Source organism: Falco rusticolus, chromosome 1, assembly GCF_015220075.1.
Source record: "Falco rusticolus isolate bFalRus1 chromosome 1, bFalRus1.pri, whole genome shotgun sequence".
Classification (NCBI taxonomy): Eukaryota; Metazoa; Chordata; class Aves; order Falconiformes; family Falconidae; genus Falco; species Falco rusticolus.
In genome coordinates, this window is record NC_051187.1 from 56,771,849 (window position 1) to 56,799,442 (window position 27,594).

Below are 27,594 nucleotides of genomic sequence, written 5' to 3' on the forward strand. Positions count from 1 at the left end.
ATGTCCAAGTAGGTTATTTCAACGAGTTGTTTGTCTCAGTTTTTCCTCCTTAAGGGAGGTAACAAAAATCAAGCCTCCCTTGCAAATGTTTGGATTTAAAGATGAAAAGTACCATGCAGGCATCTTATAATAATCTGATGAACTAACAATGGTAAAATGATTTTTAAAAGTTAATCAACATTTATAGTTACTATAATACAGTCTTGTCATATACAAGAGTAGCATTTACAAACAGCTTATATCCAAGGAAACAACAAAAGAAAGAATTAAAGGGAAGAACAGGGAGTGGGTGGACTCTTCTTCACAGAAACTTAGAAGGCATAAAGTGACTAATAAATGTTTTTTCCATAAAGCAAATATCATAGACTACTATAATTACATCCTAACTTTTATGACATATTTTAAAATAAGTATCACACACAACTCCTGTGCAGTTTGCCTTAAAGTTTTTAATCAACCAGACACCTAGTTATTTTTTCTAATGTAATTACAGATGAGACTTAAATAAAGTATTAAAATAAATCCCTTACCTGATAGAAAACATATTTTAATAATGAATTAAAAATAAAAGACTTGTCCCTTCCAACTGCCAGGAAATACGTCAAGAAACACTACCATCTTTGAACTTGTAAAACTTGCCTAAAAATAAGTGGAAAAAAATTAACTTACAGGAGAATAACAACACTTCCTTCAAAGTTTAGTGGTGACTGAAATGGAATTTTTTTTTTATTAATTTCCTTGCACACATCTTACAAGACCAGAGTAGCTGAATTGTTTATTTCAGAAGAACTCATACATATAAGCATGATTTTAGAAAGTTCACATGCAACAGATTGTGGTAAGAGTTCATGTATTTCAGTATCACTTAATTTTACCCAACTGCACACAAGGAAATTATTCAAATTACAAAAAAGCTTACTGGAATGCTGATTTTAGCAAGTTTTTTCTAAATTCCATTTTGCTAAACTGACAAAAAAACTTTAAAAATTCTAAACCAAAATACTGATTTTTAAAGGTATATTTGTGGAACTTAAATGTAAAACATTATTCTTTTCATAAAATACAAAATGCTTGAACATGTTTAAAATACTCAATGTTTCTGAAATATTATGGAGTTGATAAATTGTCATAAATTTAACACAGGATCCCTCTAATTAAAAAAAGTGGTTCTCAACATAAATCAACAATTCCCTAGTGCACTTAGAAAAGATCAAAAGCAGTAACTGGTATCTTTCCTTCCAGTGTTAATTAGTTATTAAAAATCTTAGCTTCATTAGTACCTACTCTGAAATAGTTTGATTTTTTTTTTTTTTTTGGGGGGGGGGGGGAAGGGAAAAGGATGTTATACAAACAAATCCTACAAAAAGAAAGTCATGAAAACTAACTTGTTTTGAAACTTTTTGCCTTTATCACAGTAAAAAAAGGATATGAGACTCCATTATTTTCTTTTAAATGAGCATCTTCCTTGAAAGACCTCAGCTTTCATTTGGTCCTGAGTTGCATGTAGTTGTACGTACTGCATAATTCTACTGGCCAAGTAATATCCTTTCTCTATGTCAGTTCAGATATGTCTGATACTTGTAAGTAGAAATTAAAAAATCAGAATCAGTTCTTTGGCATAGTACAGAAGTTGACAGCTCCTACTATTTGGATTGACTGCAAGTTCTAAAGAATTTCCTGTAATTGGAGCAAGGGGGACAGGATGGGACTTCATTTCAAAACCAAGTAGATTAAATGAATGTTCCTTTATGGATTTCAAGTGTCTTCCATTTGTAATTTACTTGATGCCTTCAATACCAATTCCATTTTCACAGCTGAATATTTCCTGCATACAAGGTAATCATCAGTATAGCCGTAAACCCTGTTAGTAAACCAGCATTCTGAATAAGGAAGAATGTGAGATCCATCTTTCTTCCTGTCACTTTCTCTCGCAGCATATCATTCATCTCTGGGAACTGAAAAAAGGGATATTTTTAGGTAAATATTGCCATCTTGTGGTAGTATGCATAACTCGAGGCATTAAGAAAATTATATTGCTACTTCGGACTGAGTATTACAACTAACAAAGGGTGAAGGCAGTCACAGGAATAAGTCATCCTAATTACTCTGAAAAACCACTTCACTGAGGATGGTAACATGAAATGGTGTTTTGTTCTGCTCTACTGTGATTTCACTTGGTTTTCTCTCACGCAAACTTCCTTTTTTTGATTCCAGCAGTCTCCTAGGGTCCAACTATATCTAGGAGCAATTGCCATTGCTACATATTGTGTTTCTTCCTTCACTAGTATAAACAAAGGGAAGTGGAAGATTAGGATTCTTCTGCTTTATCTATAAGCAAATAAAGTGAAGCTGAAAATAGAGACAACTCATCAGAAATAAGAAACCTGTTACAAATAGAAGGTCTGGTGGGCTGATGAGGTAGTGGTAAAGCAAGAAAGAAAGAAGAATGTTGTGAAACACAGCATTGCATTAGATTGCAGTGAAGGGATTCCTCATTACATAACATACATCTTAATGGCTACATAACATCTATGGATAACTGATCTGCTCTTAACTGCCACAACAAAGATAACTTTGAGAGCCAATGGAGGTGATGGCAGATGAGCACTAGTGATAAAGTCCCCTGTATGGGGTGATTCAGGGTATGTTTGCTGCAGATAAAGTCAACCGCAGTGGATTTTGACAAATGTGCTCAAATAAGCTTTAAACTCTTCTCCTGTTGTGCTGAGAGTAGTATACCCAAAATGCAATGAAAACTGTGTATTTCAGTGTTAGTTTAGAAACCTTCAGGCTGGGTGACTCAGAAGCTGTATCTATCTTTGATCTGATAAGGCAAAAACACCCACTGAAGGTAATGTAACTCTTGAAGAACAGACTAAGGTTAGTGGGAACTGGCCAAACTTCCCAGAAATCATTCCAGAGCTCTGTAATCCTCTTGCATAAGAGGCAAAGACAACAAACCAGATCAGCTTCATGCCATACAGCAAGGCTCATTTGTGCACGCGCATCACTGTACACATTGTCACATGCCCGCAGCCTCACCACAGAGTGATCTTACTGGTAGAGGTTGGACTATGCCAATACTGAAGGAAAAAAGCACAGCAAAAAGGAAAGAAGGAAGGAATGACATTCTATTTAATCCTACCTGCTTCTGGACAAGCAAACCAGAAGTGTGTGAAAATCGTAACAGAAAGCAGAAAGCCAGATCTCTGTACAGAGCACTTGAATACCCTATTTCAGACTTTTCAGGGGGAAGAAAAATTCAGATAGGTAATTGATACAATCCAGAAACCTATAAAAAGAGAGACTGGGATTGGGGGGCGGGGGCAGAGGGGGAAATACAGAGAGAGGAACAGAGAGAACAGAACAACAGATACAAAGAAAAGAATGTTACCTACTTTGATGGATTCAATAACAAATTTAATTTGAGCTACTCTAAATTTATGTCACGAGTTTTACACGTCATAGTTCAGTACAGTAATATTCATTATATAAGTGAAACTAAATGAAAAGCATTAGCAATTAAGGTACTGCAAACTTGCAAAATAAACTATTTCTATTATTCATTTAACATCAACATTATTACTTACTAAATATAATATTATTACCTAAGCTGTAATAGTATTTAATGAAATAGTCACTATAACTACATAACATTTCTTAAATGCATATAGAACTAAACTGGGGTCTCAAATCTTTTCAAATTCAGGCCTCAGTCTTCCAGTTCTACACTCAAATGGATTCTCATGTGGTAGGCATAAACACCTTTGCAGATAAATCTGTTCTCACAACACTGAATTAAACATAGTAAAACTCAAAATTATTAAAGGATCTTTCTTAAGATAAAGCATCATCATAAGAGTAAATTATGGAATATTGTTGACTGCCTGTGAATCCAGATTTTATTTCCCAGCATCTAAATCTGATCTGGATCTTAGCACAATTTCTTTGCTTATAACTTCTAGCACGCTTAAAAAAATAAATGATAGACAAACCGTTTTGAATAGAGTTCAGCAAATGTTTTAGTCTGAACCAAGAAAATGGGGCTAGCACTGTTTAATTTAAACATAGAATAGAATTCAAGTCAGATTTTTCATCTAATCACTGTAGTTACACACCTTTCATTCAACTCAAAACTAAATGTTTCCTTTTGTTGACTTTTTTTTTTGCTTTTCTTTCAAAATATGGTTTAAATAGAAAAATGAACCTTTTTAAAATAAGGTGAAAATACTCTGCCACTTTAAGATGCTGAAACAAAGTATTTAAAAACTTCTTAATCTTTGATGAAACTAACTCAAATTCAAAAAAAGCTTGTCTCTCTCTAAAACTCCTTTTAAGCAATGATCTGATCAGCTCTATTTATGAGCTTTCATGTTTCATAAATAAGCATAACCATTTGTGGACCTCCATTAGAGGTATAATTGATGATTTAACATAAGTAGATGACACTAGCATGAGGAAGACAAAATACAAAATTCTACTGGAAAGACTTAGTGCAGTCTTTTTTTTCTTGCAGAAGAATAAATCACTGAATATTAAATTCTATCTCACCATATCTGCCAGAGAGATGTACAGGAACATTCCACCAGCTACAGCAAAGATGATGTTAGGAGCAAAGTTGTTGCCTACTAAGATACCAAAAGCCATTCCAATGTAACAGGAACATGCAGACAGAAAGTTGAAAAACAGGGCCTGCCGAGCACTCATTCCTGCGTTAAGCAAGATGACAAAATCCCCTAAAACAAAAGAAAAAAAAGAAAACCATCTTCAGAAAATGATATTGTGATTATTTTCTGTTTTCAAAGGAAGTCTGAAGAAAAGACATGATTCGTATACAGATTATAACCCCTTGCTGTTTTTTTCCATTCAATTAAACAATGGGATTTCCCTTCAATACTAAGGTAACTGACGTACTCTAAAGCAAGCAGATGATGCACAACTGAGCTAAGAGCACAAGAACTTAGAACTACCTATAATGATTAAAAAAAAAAAAAAAGATAATATAACAGTGTATACAGCATATATAAACAAGGCAGTTAATATCTCTCTAATATACATTCCCAACTTCCACCCACCTGCACTTGGGAACTTCCTGTGCTAGATGTGTATTTTGGTGCTTGGGAAGTTTTTTATGAGTACTTTTTCCATTCATTTGTCTAAACTTTCTTTAAATCTGTGCCAACTTTTGACCAGCACAACCTCCAACAACAGTGATTCCCACAGTATAGAACGTGTTGAATGAAGTCCCTTACCCAGTTCATGAGGAAACTCTTCGCACAAGATGGCTATGGAGGTACTAAGCCCTTGAAACAGAGACAAAGTGAAAGAAGCACCAATAGCCAAACCATCTATGAAATTATGTACAGCATCACTCAGTGTTACCATCCAAGCAATGGTCCCAATCTTTGACAGTGGACGCCCCTTAAGACACCTGCATAAGCTGCCTTCAGTGGCTTCTGCCTGGAAAAAAAAATCCACAATAAAGCAATTACATAAAACACTGAATAAAGAAGCCAACGAATCACCTTTCTGTCTTTAAACGAATGCCAATTATCAAACAAAGCACACTACTGTCTGTGGACACCAAAATGCTTGGTCCAAGAAGAGGCATATGTAGCAGAAGCAATTGTTTCCTATTTCAAAATGTTAACACACAAGGTCCAATCACCCTTCTGACTACAAAGCTTTACCTGAATGCCCTTCAGCTGAGACAGAAAGCAGTTCAGGCCATAGTGGTCTGAATGTCTCTCTGGAGTTTCTGTCAGATTAAGAGAGTGCCAAGGCTCCTCACAGCCTCTTCAGCCATCTCCATTAAGCACACACAGACAGAAGGATCTGATCACAGTGACTGACAGCATCTGTATTTCCTACCTAAAACACATGCAGACCAGTTACATACTGCCAGTACATCACGCTCTCAGAGACACACTTAGATGCCACAGTAGCAGCAAGGTACATGTGAATAGACACACAGCCAGATACTCCATAAACTTTATTTCTAGTTGTGGGCAGTGACAGTCAAGTCCAGCTATTCAAAGTAGCTTCTACAATGTTCACGTTTAATAAAAACACTAGTGGGTAATTTTGACTGTGTGAGTCAAAGGCTCAGAGCATGAAAACAGGCTAATAGAAAATAGCAATGCACATACACATCAAGGATCTCCATGCCTTCTAGAAGTAGAAGTGATCTATACATGTGGTGCCATGAAATAATGAAAAACTTGAAGCAGATAAAGTAATTTACATTTTCACTAGGAACACAAACTAACTTCCCCTAAAAAAATTCCTGATGATCCTTTCTGATAATTTCTGTACACGCATATACTGCAGTTATATAATACTTGCAAGCTTTATAGTATTTCCCCCCTAAAAAAAAAAAAAAAAAAGGATTTGCATGTAAGGCATTAACTAGTGCTTACTTACTGGAATACATAAGCAGTAATACATACATCTGTGTGCCCATAGACGTATTTATACACCTCTTCTTCTCTTGTAGAAGAAGGGTTTAGAGAAACATGTCTTCCTCCTTATGAAAAGGTCACAGATTATTCTAAGATATTTGACGTGGTAATGCCATATCAAATGCAAACACTACCAGGCAACTGTATTTTGAACTTCCTGGAAATATAATGGTTAATAAATTCTTACAAAATCTTTAATGCCAGAGCAGTAAGGTCTGTCTCATTATTTGCTCACCAGACTCTTATCTGACATACCACTTACTGACTACTTGTATGAAGGAGTTATCTTGGGACAGGACAGGATAAAAGTTCAGGTCAGCGATTTCTGAGTCAGATGCCTGTTGCACTACTTCAAACTTGTAGCTAATAAAGCCTTGATTGAGTAGTGCCACAATTGCCATAAAGCATACTTATGCCTCCTATTCAGTGCATAGGAAGTCCTGAAATAGTATTTGTGCAACTGTACTTAAAAATTGTTTCAGTCATCAGGGAAACTCCCACATAGGTTTTAGACTTGTACTATACGCTTACCTTCAGTTTTGGAGGGTTCCCTCTCAATATTTCATCTAACACACAATCAATGCCAATCATATTTTTGGGATGATTAATTTCTACCTCTACTAATTCTACCTGAAATAGGATCACTTATGAATAATAAACCTCTCTTAATCCACAAAGGCAAATTCAAAATCACTTTAAGAAAGAAATATTACAAAGCCAGCTACATAAAAATACATATATTAGGTAACTGGAAGTAAATAGAAACATGAGTATGAGAAAATCCAAACAAATTAGCAAAGCTCTTCCACCTATTCATCTAGCTCCCTGAGCTGAAGTTCTGTTTCCCCATGTTTTTTTCTGTTCCCTGGTGGCCATGTTCCAAGCTGCCTAAGAACTGATGGAGGCATTGTTTTGTCGATCATCCTGATTTCTGCCAAAAACACATCTTCTTTCTGGGGCACGTTTCTAGCTTCACTGAGGAAAGGGAGTTTGAGGAAATGCACAGAATTTCATTTTGAGTAATTCATTCATTTTTCTACTAAAAAGGTACATTGTTCTTTTGGAAACCACACACAAACGCAAAAATCCCAACAACAGCAGCAAATATTTTCTGATAAAGCAACAATAATAATCTCAGGGGAATGTATTTTGACAAGGTATATTAGCAACTTTATCACACATGATAAAGAAAAGTAGTGGTGGTTTTTGTTCTGTAAAAACTTTCTACTACCAAAAATTCTCACATCAAATGCCAAGCCCCTCCATAAATTAAATGGGTTTATGAAAAGAGTTTATTAGGATGAAAATTCCTAAAAGATAATGAAAACAGTGAGCAAATAATACAAGTGTGCAAAAACGTCACTTATATACATACTTGTCTATGTTTGTTCCCATTAAAGCACATTTGGTTTTATGTGGGAACCATGTGTGTGCCTACAGTTTTCTAAGGGCTGTAGGGGCATAAATGGCTTAGCCGCAGAACTTAAGTGAAGGACCCATTTTCTGGTACCAGTTGCACTGCTGAGAACTCCAATGACAGTCCAAAGCACTGCATATACATAAAAAAAAACCATAAAAATCTGATCTGAAGAGTTTTTTTGTTGAAATAAATAATTTACAAATATATGTGCTGAACTTTCTATGTGTGTATGAAGAAAATGAATATTGAGTAAGAAGATGATATTAAGAATTACCTGCCAAACTTATCAAGAATGGAACTGATTCTGGAAATGTGCTGAGGTTTAGGCTGTTTTATCTGTGTTTGGTTGTATTTTAAGTAATTGCAATTAATTTAGGAGAATATTGATTTACTTCTAAAAAAATCACTTTCTTGATCCAACCTTTCAAAATGCAGAAATAACTGTAGTTTAAAATCCAGGAATCAGTCTGAGAGGGTCTGTAATATATATAGCTATCTGCCATTTACCATGTTGCTTTGAAGTATCATAATTCTTGCCTGTAATCTATTTCAGATAATGTCTTGACTTCTGTAAATTATGTAAAGTACAATGACATTGCTTGTCTGAGTTTATATGCTGAACTTTATACTAGATTGTGTGCCTGATAGAAGTAGGTTAACAACTAATGCATATTCTTAATGTTTAAGATAAGGCAGGCTACTGTCAAATTTACCCTACAAATACATAGGATTCCAAAGCAAAAACATGTCTGCCTCTGCTAGACTGTTCTGACTTCGAGATGGTAGTTCAGCAGATGTCACAGAAAAGATGCCAGCTAAGGAGCTCTGTAATACCCAGCTGGACTATCAGGTCTGACTTTTATTAGTTATTAGTACAGTTCTGTATTATTTGTACCTCTGCAGTTTATGGTAAACCAAAGACATCCTTGGTATTTTTGCTCTTCTGAACACCATTTTTTCTTTAAAAGTAATGGCCACTCTTTGGTTCCCAAATTTAAGAAATTATACACAGACTCACTTATTTTATCCTACTGTGTCTCACCAGATTACTAGTTATTTTTAATGCATCTGACTCCTACAGACATGAACCAGACATGTCATTTTGTATCCTCTGGAAGTGCCCACAGGACCAAGAAAGAATCCTGACACTGCCTCCAGGGCATAAATAAAGGCCACTGTAAACTTTTGTTATACAGCTCTAACGTTGTGCACCCGAGGATAAAGGCATTTCAGCAATTTGTCTCTTGTAGAGGAATTATAGAGGACTGTATGAAAAGTTTATTTGTAAAAAGGTTGTGATGAATGGTAAAAACGTAAGGTATGAGAGAGAGAATGCGAGCCCTGGATGAGGAGAGACTAGGAGAAGGCAGTAGAGGGACTGGCATAAAGACTATCTTGGTATGAGATGATAAAAGACCTTGTTGCAGCTTGATAGTTTTGAGAGTGCTGCGACAGTTTCTGAAACAACTTTTGGTCAAAGTTACTGTTCTAAAGCCATATAATTTTAATGCATAGTAGATACAAATTTTGGGTAAGCACAAAAGTTTTCCAAGGCTGCAATTACTGCTGCAAGTGAAATCCAAAAGTATGTGACTAATTAAACATTTAGATTTACTTTGGCAGTCAGTGTGTTCTGGTATTAAAAAAACGAATATGGCCAAATCCCCATGGCTGAAAACAGCTACCTCACTTTGGCACAACTGGACTTCAAACTCCCTCCTTAAAGCCTACGTGATGATATCTGGCTACGCTGTTTGCCCTCTCTTAACTTTCAGATTACAATGACACATCAGAATTCTATTAGTTAAGTGTTGGCTTATGCCAAATTGTTCCTTCATAAATACCAAACGCCTGTAAAGTTGAACCCATAGCTACCCCTCGTGGTACTACCCCAGCTGCCCCAAAACCCCTCAGCCACATTGGCCCCTCCCTGCCTGCTAATGACCCTGAAAGGCTACCCAGCCAGCCCCTTTGAACCTGCCTGCTGGAGAAAAAGAGTAATGATGGGGTTTTGTCTGCTACCTCCAATATCAGCAGCAGACTATCTGCCACTGAGATTTCCTTGCAGCCGGCCTTGGCTCCAGAGTTAATTTTACCTGGTTACTTTCCGGAGGTTTTAATACAATATATTCTTTTCCTGGATTTGGAGAAATGGAGAGCAAGAAAGAATGGAAAGCATGAATTTTCGTAAGAACAGTAAGTAGAGAACAACTTCTGTGAAATTTTAAGTTCTTGAAGTTAAGATTGCATGTAAGAGGAGATGTATGAGCATTCCTCAAAGGATCTTGGGGTGACCTACAATACTTCATGATCACAAGCACTGCATCTAAACTAATTGCTGGAAATAAACGCTATACAGTTACAATTTATTGTTATAATATATGGTATGATTTTGTTATGTTTACATTATATGCAAGCAGATGGCTAGCCAAAATGTAATAATGGAATAGGTCCAGATAAAACTTCTGATAAAAAGGGCAGAAAAACACCACCCATACTGAGATGACTGTCTCCGCAGAGAATGGAGGGTTCTTTGATTTGTTTTATAAATCTCAAAATACAGTTTAAATATACTAATTTCTTCTTGTTGTCCAAGCATTTTTAAACATTAAGCATGTTTCTCCTAGATTGTAAAATGCCCAGTATCCACCACACTTCATGACATTTCTACAGTAAGGACAAGTACAATTTTGGTATTTAAACTGTGTGCATCGAATGTCTTGTGAGTCTGCAGGGTCAATACTGTACTTTCAGATTCTCTCCCAGCTGCTAGGGCCTGCCTCTGGCTTCCTTTTCTGTTCCTCATTGCTCCACACAAACAACTTACTGGCTAAAGAACACGGGTGGTAAACCAGAAATCTCTACTATGAAAAAATCTGCCTTAGCCACCAGAGAATTGTTTCTATGTCTTATTTTTTTTTAAATAAGGGGCAGTACTGCCTCTCCCTGTACAGGGAAAAAGAGTAAAGCAGCACACCACTTTCTCCTCCTGCTTCCATTTTCTTCTTAGACAGAAGAAAGTCATATTTGTAGTATGAAAACAAACACAGAGAAATATAGAGAACAAATCTGAAAGAGAATCACACTTAAACCAGGAGGAATGTCTTCTGTTTCAACATACTACCTCCATAATTCCCACAGTATCCAAATACACTGGTCTAGCTCAAGCAGAGCTTACAATATATTGCATGAAAATTACTATACCAGTTTACTTAATTAATCATTGATTCAGAGGAATCAGGTTCTCACACAGCTTTACATAGTCAGAAACACGATACAGAACATGGAACACTACAACATACTATCACTCTTCAAGCAAATCAGTAACAACAGCAAAATCAAAATTAACTGAATTATCTGATTAAATATATAAATGTCTGTCCTACCCACCCCAATACTGAGCTCGATTAGTTCTTTTTGTTGGCCACAAATCGAATGCATCATTCAAATTTTATAAACTTGCCCCAAAACCCTTCATTTTTTTCATAGGTCTCAAACAAGTTATAAGTTTACAAAAACTTGACAAATGTAACAAAAATTAGTATCTAACTCTCCTCTCAGATATGCTCATATATTTGGCAGGGATAAAATAAATACACACAATTTTCATACCTGTGCTGAGACCACACTGATGCTGTCAAAACCAAGATTTCCATTGCTCTCTATGATGGCAGAATTTGCGTAACACGTCCCCCCATTGCTGGATGACAGTGGTTTGGGTGGGTTAGGCTTATCCTGAGGATAATTCTGTTCTCCATTTTCAGAGTCGTTATGGCCAGTCTAGGTGACAAATGAATAAGTAGGTAGCTAATTAAAACAACAGCAAAATAACAAACATAAGAAAATAGAGACCAAAAAAGAAAGGGTGGGGGCATCACATTCATAGAATCATTTAGGTTGGAAAAGACCTTTGAGATCATCAAGTCCAACCATCTACCCAGGACTGCCAAGTTCACCACTAAACCATTTCCCTAAGCACCACATCTACATGTTGTTTAAACACTTCCAGGGACGGTGATTCTACCAATTCCCTGGGCAGCCTGTTCCAACACTTGACCACCCAAAGAAATTTTTCATAACATCCAATCTAAACCTCCCCTGGCACAACTTGAGGCATTTCCTCTTGTCCTATTGCTTGCTACCTGGGAGAAGAGACTGACACACACCTCGCTACAACCTCCTTTCAGGTAGTTGTACAGAGTGGGAAGGTCTCCCCTGAGCCTCCTTTTCTCCAGGCTAAACCACCCCAGTTCCCTCAGCTGCTCCTCGTAAGACCTGTACTCCAGACCCTTCACCAGCTGCATCGCCCTTCTCTGGGCACACTCCAGCACCTCAGTGTCCCTCTTGCAGTGAGCGGCCCAAAACTGAACACGGGATTCAAGGTGCAGCCTCACCAGTGCTGAGTACAGGGGGACATTCACTTCCCAAGTCCTGCTGGCCACAGTATCTCAGATACAAGCCAGGATGCTATTGGCCTTCTTGGCCACCTGGGCACACTGCTGGCTCATGTTCAGCCAGCTGTTGACCAGCACCTCCAGGCAGCTTTTCAGCCACTCTTCCCCAAGCCTCCCCGTTCCATGGGGCTGTTGTGAGCCAAGTGCAGGACCCAGAACTTTCTCATCGAACCTCATACAATTGGCTTCGGCCCATCAATCCAGCCTGTCCAGATCCCTCTGCAGAGCCTTCCTACCCTCAAGCAGATTAGCGCTCCTGCCCAATTCGGTGTTGTCTGCAAACTACTGAGGGCACACTCAATCCCCCCATCCAGATCAATAAAGATACTAAACAGGACTGGCCACAGTACTGAGCCCTGGAAAACACCACTTGTGACCAGCTGCCAAATCGATGTAACTCTATTCACTACCACTCTTTGGGCTCCTATTCACACAGCTCATATCCATGCTGCCTTGCTTTCAACACCATCAGTAAACATTCATATGTTTAAATGAACTCCACATGTATCTAAGTTCCTAACTTACCTCTTACTTTTAGTTAATCGGAATATATGTGGGGATTTATCATTTTTATACCTTTATACAGAACCTCCCAAGCAGAACGTCTGACCATAAGTGATCAACATTTGCTAAATATTCATGACTGCTTGTCAAATACAACTTATAAGCCTTTGTCAACTGCTCCCAAACACAAAGGGCAACACTTTTTTATATATTTTTTTTCTGGTGCAGTTAGTACAAACGAGGGAACAGGAACAGTTGATCTTCATAACCTTCAATATCAGCAACAGTTTGAATGGGGGGACCATAAGTGAGGTAAGAATGGGAAGGCAGGACAGTTTTCTTCACAAAATGTGAGAAGAGAGGACCAAAAATTTTGGGACGCCCTTCTCTCAGACAAATTCAGCCTCACTCCTGTGAGCACACAGAAGCCAAATACACTGACATATGGGTAGAAAGCAAAGCCCTGTGCAGTAGGGATAACTGCAGTGTCACTAAGGCAGTGTACTCTGTGTACCAGAGCATGGGGAACCAGCTAAGTTACTGAAGGTGAGATTCAGGCACTGTCAGCACAGTTATACTTTATAGATAACTAAGAAGGTATATAGAATCAGAGAATCATTTAGGTTGGAAAAGACCTTTGAGATCATGAAGTCCAACCATTAACCAAGGACTGCCAAGTCCATCACTAAACAATGTCCCTAAGTACTGCATCTACATGTTTTTTAAACATCTCCAGGGATGGTGATTCCACCACCTCCCTAGGCAGCCTGTTCCAGTGCTTTAATATGTCACATCGATTTCTCCTTCCCAAAGGGGAGCTCCAGGGGCAGACTCAATTCTCTCCAGCTCTTACATATTTCCACTTTTTTCTGAAGCATTTAGCTAGCACGGCAACAATTTGGCCGTTGAGAGCAACTATAGTATACTCCAGTGGCAGCAGACCACACACATCTGGATTCTATTCCCAGCTCTGCTTTTAACTCCCTTAAAAAAGTGAGATTGCTTCCACTATCCATATGGATTTTAAACAGATATATAAGAACACGCAGTAAGGCTGAATTCCTCAGATAAAATGGAAAAAAGCCACATTTTATTAACTTACCAACTCACTCATAAAATATAACAGGTACTTTAAGGCAAGGTTCATTCAGTTAGTGATATGTTTCATTACCTGGTTATAGATCTTCAATATCACTTTAAGAATCCTTTCCACAAAGAAGAGAATATAGAATCCACCAAACACAGCAACTGCTTTCTCAACATAGTTGTCTACTTTAGGGTCAAACCCAAATGCCTAACAGTGAAGAAAAAAGCAATGCAAATTAGTCTGCAATCTTAGCACATTTCCAGAACAACAATCAAATACAACCCCACACACAGATACTCTAATATACATACTTACCTGTCTACCAACCATGAGTTTTCATGAAGTTGAAATTATGAAATACCTGATCTTTTTATTTTTTTTAACTTGGGATTAAACGTTAACAGTGTTTTAATTTAGTAGAACTTTATATGCGGAATATGTAGTAGTAAAGTACAAGACAAGGAGGGTCTAACCTGTAGGCCATTAATGGTAACTAGAATTTTGTTCAATACATTTCTCTTTCTGTCTAGAGGCAGAATAGCCTTTGGTCCTTCCCATGGCACTACAAGACAATATCCCGATGGCTCTGCTATAGAGATAGTAGCTAATGATGCTGAAGCCCACCCACAACTCTTTGCAGATTGCAGCCCACACATAGAACCCACTGAAGCATGCTTCTAAAATTAATACACTTTAGAAACGAGTATGCAAACCAAATAATGATTGCCTTTGCTTACCTCTGGAATGAGCTGGAAAACTGCATTAGAAAAAAGAGTGCCAATGGCCAAACCCACAAAGTAGGTTAAAACCTTGGGAAAATATGACTTCTTTAAGAGGGGAGTTAAAACCAATCCCAGAAGTGATGCCAAGTTAATGATAGTCACAGCCAGGAACCCAAATCCCCAAACTGTGGATAAACAAGCAGAAATACAAAATATTTTAGTATAACACCCACTTCAGGCTGTTTGTGATTTTTCTACTATGGAATTGGGAAAGAGAGTGGTTCCCCTTGTTGAAATTACACTTCACAAAAATAAAAATCTTAACATGCATAGATACTTAAGATGCATACTTGCAGAAAGGAAATATCTGGAAACATTGCCTGGGACTACCATATTAAAAATGGAAACTGTGATAGTGTAATATCTGGGATAGCCTATCTGCTTCTAGTATAAATCAGGACTCTCTACAGTCAGTGAAGAGTAAAAATTAAAGCTGAAGCCAACAGTCAAAGTAGCTATAGCACAGACATAAGACAAAACTTACTAGTACCATGGTTAGATCCAATTATCATTTACTCCTAAGGAACTCCAACACAGAAAGTCTACTGTCTTAGCTGTACTAGATCCAAAAATACTTTCTGATGAAGGATAACTCCTTCAAATCATCCTGAGATGGTAACTTTCTGTTCTTAACAATCCTCCTCCTCCTCTAATTCAAAGTAGCTGGCTGGAAATGCTGCTCATCACTGCTTCTTAAACAGGTGAGGTAGCAGACAGCTGATAGTAGAGACAATTATAATACAGAAATTAAAGCATATAAAAAAAGAGGTCCTAGGTTCAAGAAGATGGACATGTGGTTTAGGTATACAATAGGGAAAACCTTTCCTAAGAAGTGGCAAAGGCACCAGGGTTCACCAATTTAGTTTCCTTCATCATAAGCATAGTCTCAGATTTTCAGAGTTCAGACACCAGGACTTGTACAAAGCCATACCATAATTATTCTGGAGTCTGAATTACAGGTTCGGGGGGGGTGGGGGGGGGGGTGGAGAGCAGAGCCAGGTGGTTGCTGTTGCTGTTCACATGTATCACAAAGTTGTGTCTCTGTGCATGACTACCGTTTTTCCCAATGATATCTCAAGCCCCTGTGAGTACAGAGAAAAAAGCTTTAAAAGTTGCACTGACTAGTCTACAACACTGCCTCAAGTGATGCCACCAAACCACCAAGTTATCCACATAGACAGTGGGTTTGTCTAAATAACAATCAAAGACAACACAATGTTGTTGATTATACCAACAACAGATTGGTATAATCCAGGAAGTTACATCATTATATGCTTTACAATACATATGCAGAGAAGTTACCATAAATTCCTTTCTGCATAGCAGAAACTAACAGATCAGATTATGATCTACAGCCTAACTTTCTTGCAACACAACCAGCAAACACACTAAGCCAGATTCCTCACCTGCAACTAGGATGGCTCTGCCTTGTTTGCACAGTGTCACAATTTTTATATGTAATTAATTTTATATTATGTCAAAACCAGAAGGCATTAGAAACATTTAAAGCATTTGCAGAAAGTAAATCAATGTCAATTAGGGCACTCATTTGTCATTTGGAGGGGGGAACACAAAACTAGATATGGGTAGATTCACTAAGCTACACAGAAGATTAATTTCCATTAATATATGACATTTCAGTTTGTAAATATGTTTTTGAAATCAAATCTATAATAAACAAATGGGCTTCCAATGCCATCGTGAGTCACAAACCATCGTTTACAGTTTGGGATTACTACAGAAGCACAAGTCTCTCAGTTCGAGTATACAGAAAGCTCCTACACAATCCTGTGCAAATGTGCATAATGTGTATTTTAAACTGAGTTAACAAAATAAACCCCCCATTTATCAGATATGAAGCATCTAGTGTACTTGCCCAACTTCACCTAACACAGGAAATTAGAACAAGTTTCAAAAATTACAATAAAAAAAGCTAGTACTAATTACTTTTTACAACACAAGACAAAGAGGATAAACCTACAAATTATGTGTGTAGGTTAGTGGATGACAAAAATGATAGAAGAATGGAGCTTAAAACCAAGCACAGAAAAACATGTTCTTGCTGAATTGTGAGAGAAGTTCTCCCAATACCATATGCTTCACTAACAAATGGTCTAACTTTCATGCTGGTACTCGTTGTTCAGAACAGCAAAACATACCGGGACACTCAACCTGAAGTACGTGTTACAAATAATACAACCATTTTGTATGCTTAAAGCAACGGGAGATGTCTCATAACACACTAAATGACCTGGACTCACAAGTAGGGAAATATTCTGAACCACTGGAAAAGCCTTTCTTCTTCCTGATTTACCAGAGATTAGAGGTACCAGAAGATAGATGTGGTTTTACTTTTAAAATTCCGTCCTAGATCTGGATGGGTCAAAGAACTTGGGATTTTACATATTGATATTTTGTTTCTGATTTACTCACCCAAATTGGGAGAAAAAGTAAGAATTAAATTAAGCAATCAAATAATCTCAGACAATTCATGAATGCATTAAGTATTATCCATCCTAGGCATTCCACAGATCCTACAATGAGCCTCAGTAATATGGAGACTAGTTTAAGCTAATTAAATTTTTAAAGATATTCAATAAATCTAAGATCTTTTTTATGCATTCTCCAGGAAGGTGCTCCTGGGTCTTCTGGCAAGCTTTTCTTTGAGTTCAGGAAGACCTGAAGTGTAATTGGAAAGGAAAAAAAAAATATTACCCCATAATTACACAATTACAGGAACGGGTACTTCAAGAAAAATACCACAAATGGGAGGAGGGGGTAAGTGATAAAATTCCAAGGCAACCAATGTTGCCAAATTTCCTGCATTATGGATTGTATTTCACAATATCACCTATGCAATCCTGTCTTAAAATCAGTTTTATTTACTAGGACTCTATCCACACCAAGCTTTCCATGAGTCCATGCTGGCTAGTAAGCCGGCTAGTCTGACTTTACGTATCAGAGCAGAACAGTCTGCTTAGGACACACACTCTCTTCCCCTGAGAATGGTGGCATGGTCAGCTTTTGCCAACTACCATTATTCCTTCTGTCTCTAGAACTCTAGCCCCAACAAAGAGACAGTCAAGACACCCAAAGCCACAAGAAACAAAAAACAAAAAATGGCAGGAGTGCAAGTAATATATCCTCCTTAAGAACACCACTGCTCATCACTGTTCCTTGTAAGAAGTAGGGACAATTGCTCTGGACCTTCCTGAGGCAGGCTCAGGCTCTTCCTTAGTTGTGTCCTGGGATGAAGAGGAAATAAGGGTACGAATACCTCTCTAAAGAAGCCAAGCAAACAGCACAAAACCTGTTTACCTTGGACAGAAGGAATGCCGCTGGGCATTTCCAGCTGTTTCATGCAGCTCTATACACCTCCCTATTATCTTTCAGAGAAGCAAGAAAAGGAACAACATGAGCAGGCCACTAAGGTCAGCTAGGTTAGGTATGAAGTTATACAAATCACAAGGAAAAAAACATGCTACATGCTGCCTGTTAACTTCTACTGTGCTTCAGCAGCACTTTTTTTTTTATTGCAAGTAGCTGTCCTGTAAAGTTTATTGTACTAATTTGTTCTGTATGTCTTGTCCATTTGTATTTTGGAAGACAGAATATTGTTAAGCATGTGGGAGTCCCTGGGCAGAAAACTCAGATAAGCACAGCTGGAATACATGCATAGAGGATTTTGCTTCATGGGTAGTAATTGAAATCAGCTGGTCTCAATGCTGCCACAATACAGATTCATTTTGTAACGGGCTGGAGGTATGCATAAATCAACACCTGCATTTGGCACTGGGCCTTACTGTGAATCTCCCTTCAAAATCGATACCAATGTGTCACAGCCTCACATACTTGTGGGTTTAAAACACCCTAACCATGGGTCTTGCAGATTTCTTGTGCTACAGCCAAGGGAGGGGCAGGGAGAAGGCTGCCTTGCTTATCTGGCTACTGGACATTGTTTCTGAGCTGGCAGGATAAAAGAAAAACAAGAGGGATGGTCTAAAACAGCTTAGGAAGTTAACTATAGGTCAAGCTTTCCATGTACAACCTACTTAAACTGCCCCACAACAAAACAAAACAAAAAAATAAAAATAAAAAAAAAAAAGAGAGAGAAATCCTACTCTCCAGTGCACGTATTATGGACTTCTTGACAATATGTGCCTTTCTGTGGTATAAGCCATCTAGAATAACCATGGTAAACTGATGCCATGGTTTCAGTGATTAATCAAATATAATTCTGATTATTCACTGACACAGCTATTTTTTAGGAATGATCTATAATTCTTTATAAATACCAACCAACACTTCTATTAATCAGAATGTTATTAATACTAGAATTTCAAAATTTATGAAAAATATTGCTCTATCTCTGCTCATAAATACTGCCATTAGGCACCTGCTTATTGAGCATCCTAACTTTTAACTTTAATTCAGCTGGTTCCCTTGGAACAATAAATTTATTTGGAATACTGAGTCAAAAAAATAGGCTACTACCTATTTAATCTTTATCAGCGCAACAAGCAACTTCATTAACCAGCTGAATCTTCCCTGTCCCACATTTTTTACTGCACTGTATAGTTCTGTGCATAATAAATACAGAAATAGGGAGAAAAACAGGAGGAAGGAAGATTAAGGCTACTCAGCCAAGTGATGGTATTACACGTGGAGGGCGCAGCACATAAAGGTGACATGAAAGCAGGAGTTGGAGTTTGGAAAGAATATGAGTAGTTTTCTTCAGTAAAACAGTCACTGGCTCCCCTAATGTCATGACTCCCACCTGCAAATAATTCCACTCAAATGCAGTCCCCCTAGTAACTTTACCTTGAGTTGCCTTGATACATGCACATCCCACTAACCCTGATTTGCCACTGCAAATCATGGGCACAAATTTCCTTTCTCTACGCCCATCTTTTCTCCTACTGACCAGCTATTAGCAAGAGTCTTTACGCTTCAAGGCACAAATCATTATCCAAATAAAACAGGTCAGAAAGTTTCTTCCTTTAATGGGCCGGTTATTCCATAACTAGCTACTTGGTTCTTTCATCTTTCTCTAAAACATTTTTAATAATCACTGTCAAGAGATAGGATATTTATTTAGCTAGTCCACTGAGCTGAAACTGCATTTCAATTTTATGTTCCCACTTTACAACTATATCCTCCTAAAAAAGATGTTCCTGTTGTGTATAGAAAAATGCTTACTACTCACCTAAGAAAATTCCACTGCAGTCACAGTATTAATGCAATAAATATTAACTAACCTTGTAAAGAACGTGGTTTAGATGTATCCACGAAGTCTTCCTGATGATCACACGGGTGAAAAATTAGCTGTTGCAAAACAGCAGGACATACTGTAGAGAAGCTTGAATTTGACACGTGGCTGTTGTTCGGTATTCCATGCAAAGAAAAAATTTCCTCACTAGTCAAACACTGGAACAAAAAGGGATTCTGTCAACTTAATACTTCAAATCAAAAAATAAGTCATGCACTGAGAAATCCAAGAATTACAACATGAAAATACTGTAATGCATTTTCAAGGAAGTGTACGCAGTGTTTGTAAGATTGCTTAATGTGAGGCAGAAGTGATCGAAGTATTTTAAGTAAGAAATCACTAATAAATGTAACATGATCTCAAAAGACCTTTTCAAACCTTATTTCCTATGAACCAGGACAGTTAAACCTTACAATATATTTGGAAAAATAGCTTCAAAGTAATTAAAATCTCATGTAATTACCAAATAATTAAGTTTACGAGCAGACTAGATACAGTTAAAATCTCAGTGAGAGTATGGCAGAAAGTGATTGGTTACTCAGTGACCACTTGTTTAAGTGACCACTTTACTTTACAACAATGCTTCTCACCTATCTCCCCAGATTAGCTGTTTAAAAATGATCTAAATGTTAGCAGCACTCAACATTTTAGATTAATTTTATAGCAATCATTGTTAACAGCAAACGTTGTTTTGCAGAACCATTCTGTAACCCAATGAAATAAACTCTTACTTGGGATCTTCACTTGTCCTCAGGACGTAACAGTATCTAATGGATCAAGGATAAACGTACTTAGTGCTAAACCAGGCCAAAGGCAGGGCCAGTTGCTCTGTTTGTTATTTTCAACCACAAAGATAAAAGGCAAACACCATGAAAAATCTTAAAATATACATTACAGAAAAATTGGTTATCTTTACATGAAAATGTTATATACTACTCTTCCACCTTTTCATTTATTCACATTCAGTATTTCCTACAATGATCAATAAGGAGTGTTCTTTTTTGAGTTTAATAAAAAGCAATTTGGTTTATTGCTGTACAAAACACATGTACCAAGGTCGAGTTTGAAGACAAAAAAAAAAAAAAAAAAAAAAAAAAAAAAAAAAGTCAAACGTTTTCCTTTTATATAAAACATCAAGTTAGAGCATACTTGTCCCTGTAGCAAATCTCAGTTTGGTTGCAAAAGTAGAGCACTGGAAGTCTTAGCAAATTTAAAACGAACGTTCACTCACTGCTCTTTTCAGTTTTGCTAGCCTTCAGATTCCACAGCACTTCTCCAATAATTCAAGATTATTATTGATAAAGTAAATTCCTTCTAGATATAAGCCAAAGCAAGTAATTTACTTCAGAAGAGCTGCTTCTGTTTGTATTTTTCTAATACTGTCCAAAAGGTGAAAGGCATGCACACATCATTTGAATGTGTCTATTTCTGATTTAGCTTGGAGGAAGAGAAGATGCAGGCCAATTCAAGTCACTTCAGCTAAATTACATCCAGGATGGTTCTGTCCTTCCTCTTTAACGATGCAGTCCAACAGAGCACTCAAGTACATGCTTGAACTTAAACATAAGTATAAACTGTGTTAAGGCCATGAGACCTTTAAGACTCAAATGTGTACGAGCAATGTGCATATACTTTCATCTTACAATGTCAATGCTCATGTCGAAGTATCACATATAAAATAAATATAGCTTGATAAAAGAAAATGTATTTTTGTTTTAAAGCATGTTGCTCCATTTAATCTCAGTGGAAGTAGTGCACAGAGAAATCATCACTGAAGATAGAGTCTAAACAGCCCAACACATAAACTCTGGAGCTTTCTATACTGGTTACATGCCTAATCATTCTACTGGTAACTCTGCATTATGAAATAATGCAAAATACATGGCTAATATGTCCAGCATGAAACAAAGAGAGGATAGCTGTGGTCTACAGGAACAGTTCCTATATAGTGCTTCTTGTACTACTTGCTTATAGAGCCATTTCTGGAAGTCTACAGTGAAAAGCCCTTACAAAAAAAAAAAAAAAAAAAAAAAAGCGCCAGTAGGAGCCATGTTCTCAGTAGAAAAACAGATTATGGAGAGAAAATAAATCAGAGACAGCACGAATTAGTAAACGTTGAGACTTGTAATTTCAGCTACATACAAACAAGTGAGAAATACCATCAGACAAGAGTTCTTTTATGTGAAGAAGAGAAACAGCATTTTATTTAATTACTATTATTATTTTGATCAGGGACAAACCCAGAGGATAATGATTCCTATAAATGATTCATTGTTTTAAGTCACCTCATACTCTCAGTAAACTCCTACATACATCCAAGAGCTAAAAAGCAAGCTTGCATGAGTTCATTGGCACAATTAAAGGATTAATTAAGAGATTCAATCTATTAGAAGCCTTGGATTGGAGCAACTCATGTTTGCACACTGCAAAACTCTGCATTATCTTTGGAAGATAAATATGTTAAGACAGCCACACTGCTGTAAAAACGTAAGCTATTTATTTTGCAAGACTGACAGACCATCTCAGCAAAAAGGAAATTTAGCCTCATGGAACAGGGGACTGAGAATGATGTCCTTGCTCACCAACTATATTGTCACGATTGTCCCGTGCTGTTCAGTAAGCCTTGTCATAGTGATTAGGTGAGGGGACTGCTTGTAACATGACTGTCACCCAGTGTTTAATATACAACTGCAAAAAAAGATAGGACTGATCATGTCCCTGAATTGTTAAAAAATCATTTTAAAAAATGGTTTTATCAAAATTGTGGAGGACTTAAATCATGAGAATTTACACAACTACAAAGTAATCAGACTTAAAAAAAAAATTTAAACCATCAACTCTGTTATTTAAAGAGATGTTTACTTTTCCACTGGTAAGGCTCTCCCCAAAATGATTGACTAATACAAGATTTAATTTTTTTTAAGATGGTAAGTGAAGTGATGCCCAACTATCTAGAACCTCTTTATGCCAGTATCTTTATAAATGAAAAGCAGATGCCAACTCACCACATCCTTTGGAGGAAAGGATGTCACAATTCCTCAGACAGAAATAATGCAGAAAAGACCTCTAACTGGAAAATTAACAAAAAATGCTAGAGTGCCAACCATTTCATAAGTGTTTCAGTCCCTTTTCTGATCTTCTGCCATGTTCTTATCTCTGTTCCACCTTTGTTTTATCTGTAGCACTCAACATGCAAAGTACTAAGACACCGAACAGCAACCTGGATGGCAGTTTCTCAATGTTGCCAGATTACATACTGCCTAGCCCACACCAGGCTGAGCCGTGGGTCACACAGTACCCACAGCAAAGACAGAATGCAGTGAATACCTATCTGACCAGTTTGGGTTTGTTGGTTGTTATTTTTTCTTTTACTTAGCCTGAGTCTGGATAAGGCAAAAAAGGGACATATGACTATGCCTTCCACAACTTACCTGTAACAATTTAAAGAATCTAATGCTGATGTGGTGACACCTTTTTGTCACTTTGCACAGGTAAAAACTGGATGCTAGGAGACAGGAGACAACCATGCCTTCAATAGGCAGCACTCCATGAGAAAAAGTCAAACCAGATGAAGCCGCTTGAATGCACTTGTGTGCTTGAGGGATTACACACGCACCCCAATGTGTTCAAGGCAGCTGAAAACTGTCCATGAATGCTAAAATTTGCTGAAGATATTGTAGAAATAAAACACTTAGAGGGTACAACAACTAAGGCTATTTGTCTTCTCACTGGCCAGACAATATCAGATCATGGTGTTGGATCAAGACCATAAGCCACACACTGTCCGACTATTCCCGCTTCTTTGAGAAAGCACAAGTTGTTAACTACCGAAATACTACCAGAAAAAGAAAAGAAAAGCAGTTACTAGCCTGGTACTAGTTTACCTGAAACACTTAAGTTATTGGTTTTGACTCATCTTGAGGTGAAAATTAATTATATCTGATCATTAATATTAATAAAGATTTTAATTTCATTTTGTCCAAAAGTTTTGTTCAAAAATTAAAAAGACACAGTATTCGGGCAGCATAACATCTAGACTGGCATAAATACAGATTTAGAAAAGTCAAAGAAGGAAACTGGAGCATGATTTTAACACCTACTGATTATGTCAAAGCACAATATAAAGATGACGTTAACAAGCTTTCTTTCTAATGCCCATTTTCCTTCCAGGTATTTTTTTACAAAAACTTTTGAGCATGTCATATAGTCCTTCAGCACACATGTGTTTGGCTATCATACTACAATGAATCCAACAACAGCAGACCAAGCATAGTTTCATGTTTTTACATCTTGCTAATAATGTAAAATACAGAGTGAGTAAACATGCCATCATCTATTATACTGAAATTGCTAATTTTTCTCCTAATAGTAGCACTAAAATATGTTGGAATTCCACAGTAAAATGTGAAAAAAAAGCAGTGACCAGTATTTGAGTTTGCTTGGTTACCCTGATTTCTCTGACAGGAAGTCTTAGCTTATAAGGTGATACGGAAAAATTGAAGAGCCAAGAAAATATAAACATAGAATAAAGAGAATTACAGAAGTGCATGATGAAAGCAAAAAAAGAGCATAAGGAATTTGAGACAGTTCAATCAAAAATTCCAAAACAGTACCCAAAAAATTTTACTTTTTTGTCTTTCACAGGAAAAAAATTAGCATCTTCATAGACATCATAGGACATAAGTCACCATAAATGCCTACATGAGTATACGTTCAAACACCATCATCAATAAATCAAATATTTTTTTCTTCTCCATTATCTTTTCAAGTCAACCTGGTATCAAAAGAAAATAGAAATCAAGCATCCATCTTCTGGCTTACATATTCAGACACTTTCAATCTTTGAGCAAATGGATCAGGTTCTGGTAGATCTTCTCTTGTGAGATTAACAGGCTTACCAAAACTGTTATGAATGAAACATTAAAACTAAACACTAATACTGGGATAAAACTAAGAGACTGTTCCTTCCTGCCAGTTTTTGAAGTGCTATATCACCTGTCCCTTACAGATCAGCTCTCCACTAAAAATTACTTCAGGCTTGGATGAGCGACTCTGATAGAGCAGAGGCCTGTTATCTAGATTGGAAGAAAGGCCTGGGAATCATCCCACTAGCTCTGGGCACTGAAGTTAAGAACTGAAAGTCTAAGATAACCTTGGTTCCTCCTACAGGCAGATATTTATGCAGCCTGAATGGATTCAGCCTACTTGAGAAAGCCCTGACTCACTCTCCAGAGTTATTTACTTTCCTCTGTAGCAAAGCAGTAGAGCTTACACCTCTGATGCCTTCCAACACACTGTTAGATTCAGCCGCTCCATGTCTTCTGTCATAACCAGTAGGTACTCTAAATTATTAACTTGTAAGCACAAAGAGTCACAGTGTTTGAAAATGATCACACGGAATGTACTTGGTATGAGTATGCATTTGCAGGTACCACCTGCCTGAAATCACTGATAAACCAAACATCTATGAGGGATCAAAAGCCAGGAGGTAAAATGCACTTGCTTAAATGGTACTAGCTCATGGAGCAGCTGTAAGGCCAATTTTAAGACAGAACACAAGTAACTCAGCAAAAAAATATACACATTTCAGTATGGTATCCTAGATACTATTCAAAATAGATGCAACTAGAACAGGCCTGTAAAAAAACTTCAGTTAAACTTCAAATGACTTATGAGGCACATGCATCTACAGTAATAAGAAAAAGCATTACTACTTTTTTTCTTCTGTAGCCTGTGCCAAAGCCTGTGTACGAGGGCTACGTGCTTTTGCAGAGAGAAAACCTGAAGGACTAAAGAATCTACTAATTTCTGTGCCTTTTTAAAGAAAGCACCTTTTCATAGCCATATTCAACACTGCAAACTTGTATTTAGCATGTGTAGTTGGGAGTATTTATGTTTTTAATACACTGTGTTGGAACAGTGTTCCATTTGTGAGATTTGGGAACAGCTACTCTGGCATATATTGCCATGCGTATACAGAATACTACATTGATTTCAGTGGCATGAACTCCCAATTAAACCTCTCACAAGAGTAAAGACATCAGAATTGCACTCCATCTAAAACAACGGGAGTTTTTCCAAGGTTTGCCTCCTTCACAGAGCAAGCAAGAGAGCTACTACTCCAAATGTAAAAAAAAATTCTCAAGGTCCCAAAAGCCATGCCTCCCCCATTTCTTAGGGAGTGGAACCAAACCAGAGCGAACAGTCAGCCCTGCTTTCCTTTCATTTTCATGACTAACTTCGTGTCCCTGATTCCTAAGCATAAGGAAGCCTCAAACAGCCTTATGATTCCCCTTCAAGGAGACAAACTAAGTCTACGACACTACAGAGACATGAAATTAAATAGACTTTTAAAGTAGCAATGAGGTCCATGTTTTGTATGGAGACACTAAACCAAGTAAAATATTTTCATGAAAAGTAAAATTCCAATTTTATTTAGTCAGTAAATTAAACATCACTTTGAAGAGTGTTTAGTTGATTGATGGGTGTACACTTTGCAACTTAGTAAGCTGCAAATTGACTAAGTAAGTAAATTTGGTACTATATATAGGGCTACAGCTTGATATATCCTTACTACATAAAGAGGACTCTGGAAACTCAGATGAAACTTTCTGAAAAAGTTTCTTTATACAAGTAGACTGCCCATAATCAAGTTTATGCTATCGCATGACAACTGCATTTTAACAAGTCCTGAAGATTTGTTTATACAACTCTCAGAGGGAAACACTAACTGATTCTCATACATTTCTTGCTGTTGCCCAGATGTTATTTACCCAGGAAAACTGCCAGTTTAAGAGCTGAGCAAGGAAGAGGTAGAGCTAACCCCACGGGCAGCCCCACATCACGGCAGGCAGCAGCTCACTGATGGGTGGCAGTTTCTCCCCTGCCGCTCTCCTGGTGGACCGGCACCTCCGCTCGAAACCCGGCCCCAGCGCCGCAGGAGCCCTTTGCTCCCTCCCCGCTTCAACGTGAGGAAACACGACGACATCTAAGAAACCGGGCAGCTGCCCACCCAGCTCGGCACCCTCGTTCCTGGACGTGCGCCTCCAGCCCAGCCCTCACCGCCGGCGCGGAACGGCAGCAGCAGCACCCGGACACACCCTGCTCCCGCCGCCACCGCGGTACCTGGTTGTGGTGCAGGTGGGCCAGCGGCAGCACCGCACCCAGGGCCGGCGCGGCGCCCAGCTGGTGCAGCAGCGCCGAGAGCTGCCCGGCCGACAGGCTGTGGTTGGCCCCGAAGACGCGCAGCACATCGTCGGCGAAGGTCGCCGTGACCGGGGCGCTCCGCGCCGCCGCCGCGCCTGGGAGCATCTCCAGCCCCGCGGGACGCGAGTGTCGCTGAGCACGCTGCACGGCGCGGCCCCTCCGTACTGCCACCGCCTCTGCGGGGCGGGAGGAGCGGCGCCCGCCGCCTCGGCCCCTCCCCGGGGGGCGTAGTGGGGCGACGGGGCGGGCGGGCAGCAGCGCGGCCGTGCCCCCGCGGTTCCGGACGGGGCGGGCGCCGCTCCCCGGCGGCCGCGCCCCCGCCCCCGAGCGAACCCCGCCAGGGGGCCGTCCCGCTTCTGGGTCCCCGCCGCGGTGGCGGGCCGCTCACCGAGCGTCAGCCTCGTCGCGCCG

At 38.3% G+C, this 27,594-nt stretch overlaps 1 protein-coding gene across 1 annotated transcript; it reads right to left on the reverse strand.

The window, feature by feature from the left end:
- Positions 1-680: 680 nt before the first annotated feature.
- SLC39A8 (solute carrier family 39 member 8) lies at positions 681-27,401 on the reverse strand. Its single transcript, XM_037380155.1, has 8 exons — positions 27,103-27,401; positions 19,967-20,135; positions 14,664-14,833; positions 14,011-14,133; positions 11,494-11,661; positions 5,253-5,460; positions 4,552-4,736; positions 681-1,955 (listed from the first exon to the last, which is right to left on the reverse strand). Exons 1-8 carry the CDS (start codon positions 27,286-27,288, stop codon positions 1,809-1,811), a joined length of 1,356 nt encoding a protein of 451 aa, XP_037236052.1. The 5' UTR covers positions 27,289-27,401; the 3' UTR covers positions 681-1,808.
- Positions 27,402-27,594: the final 193 nt, after the last annotated feature.

Bases quoted from the DNA above. Each gene is read 5' to 3' on its own strand.
- SLC39A8 (XM_037380155.1), bottom strand. From the start codon at position 27,288: ATGCTCCCAGGCGCGGCGGCGGCGCGGAGCGCCCCGGTCACGGCGACC. The intron at 11,662-14,010 runs GTAATGAAACAT...TTTGTCACCTAG, and splicing joins TATTGAAGATCTATAACCAG to ACTGGCCATAACGACTCTGA. The intron at 5,461-11,493 runs GTATGAAAATTG...TTTTTTTTCCAG, and splicing joins TCAGTGTGGTCTCAGCACAG to GCAGAAGCCACTGAAGGCAG.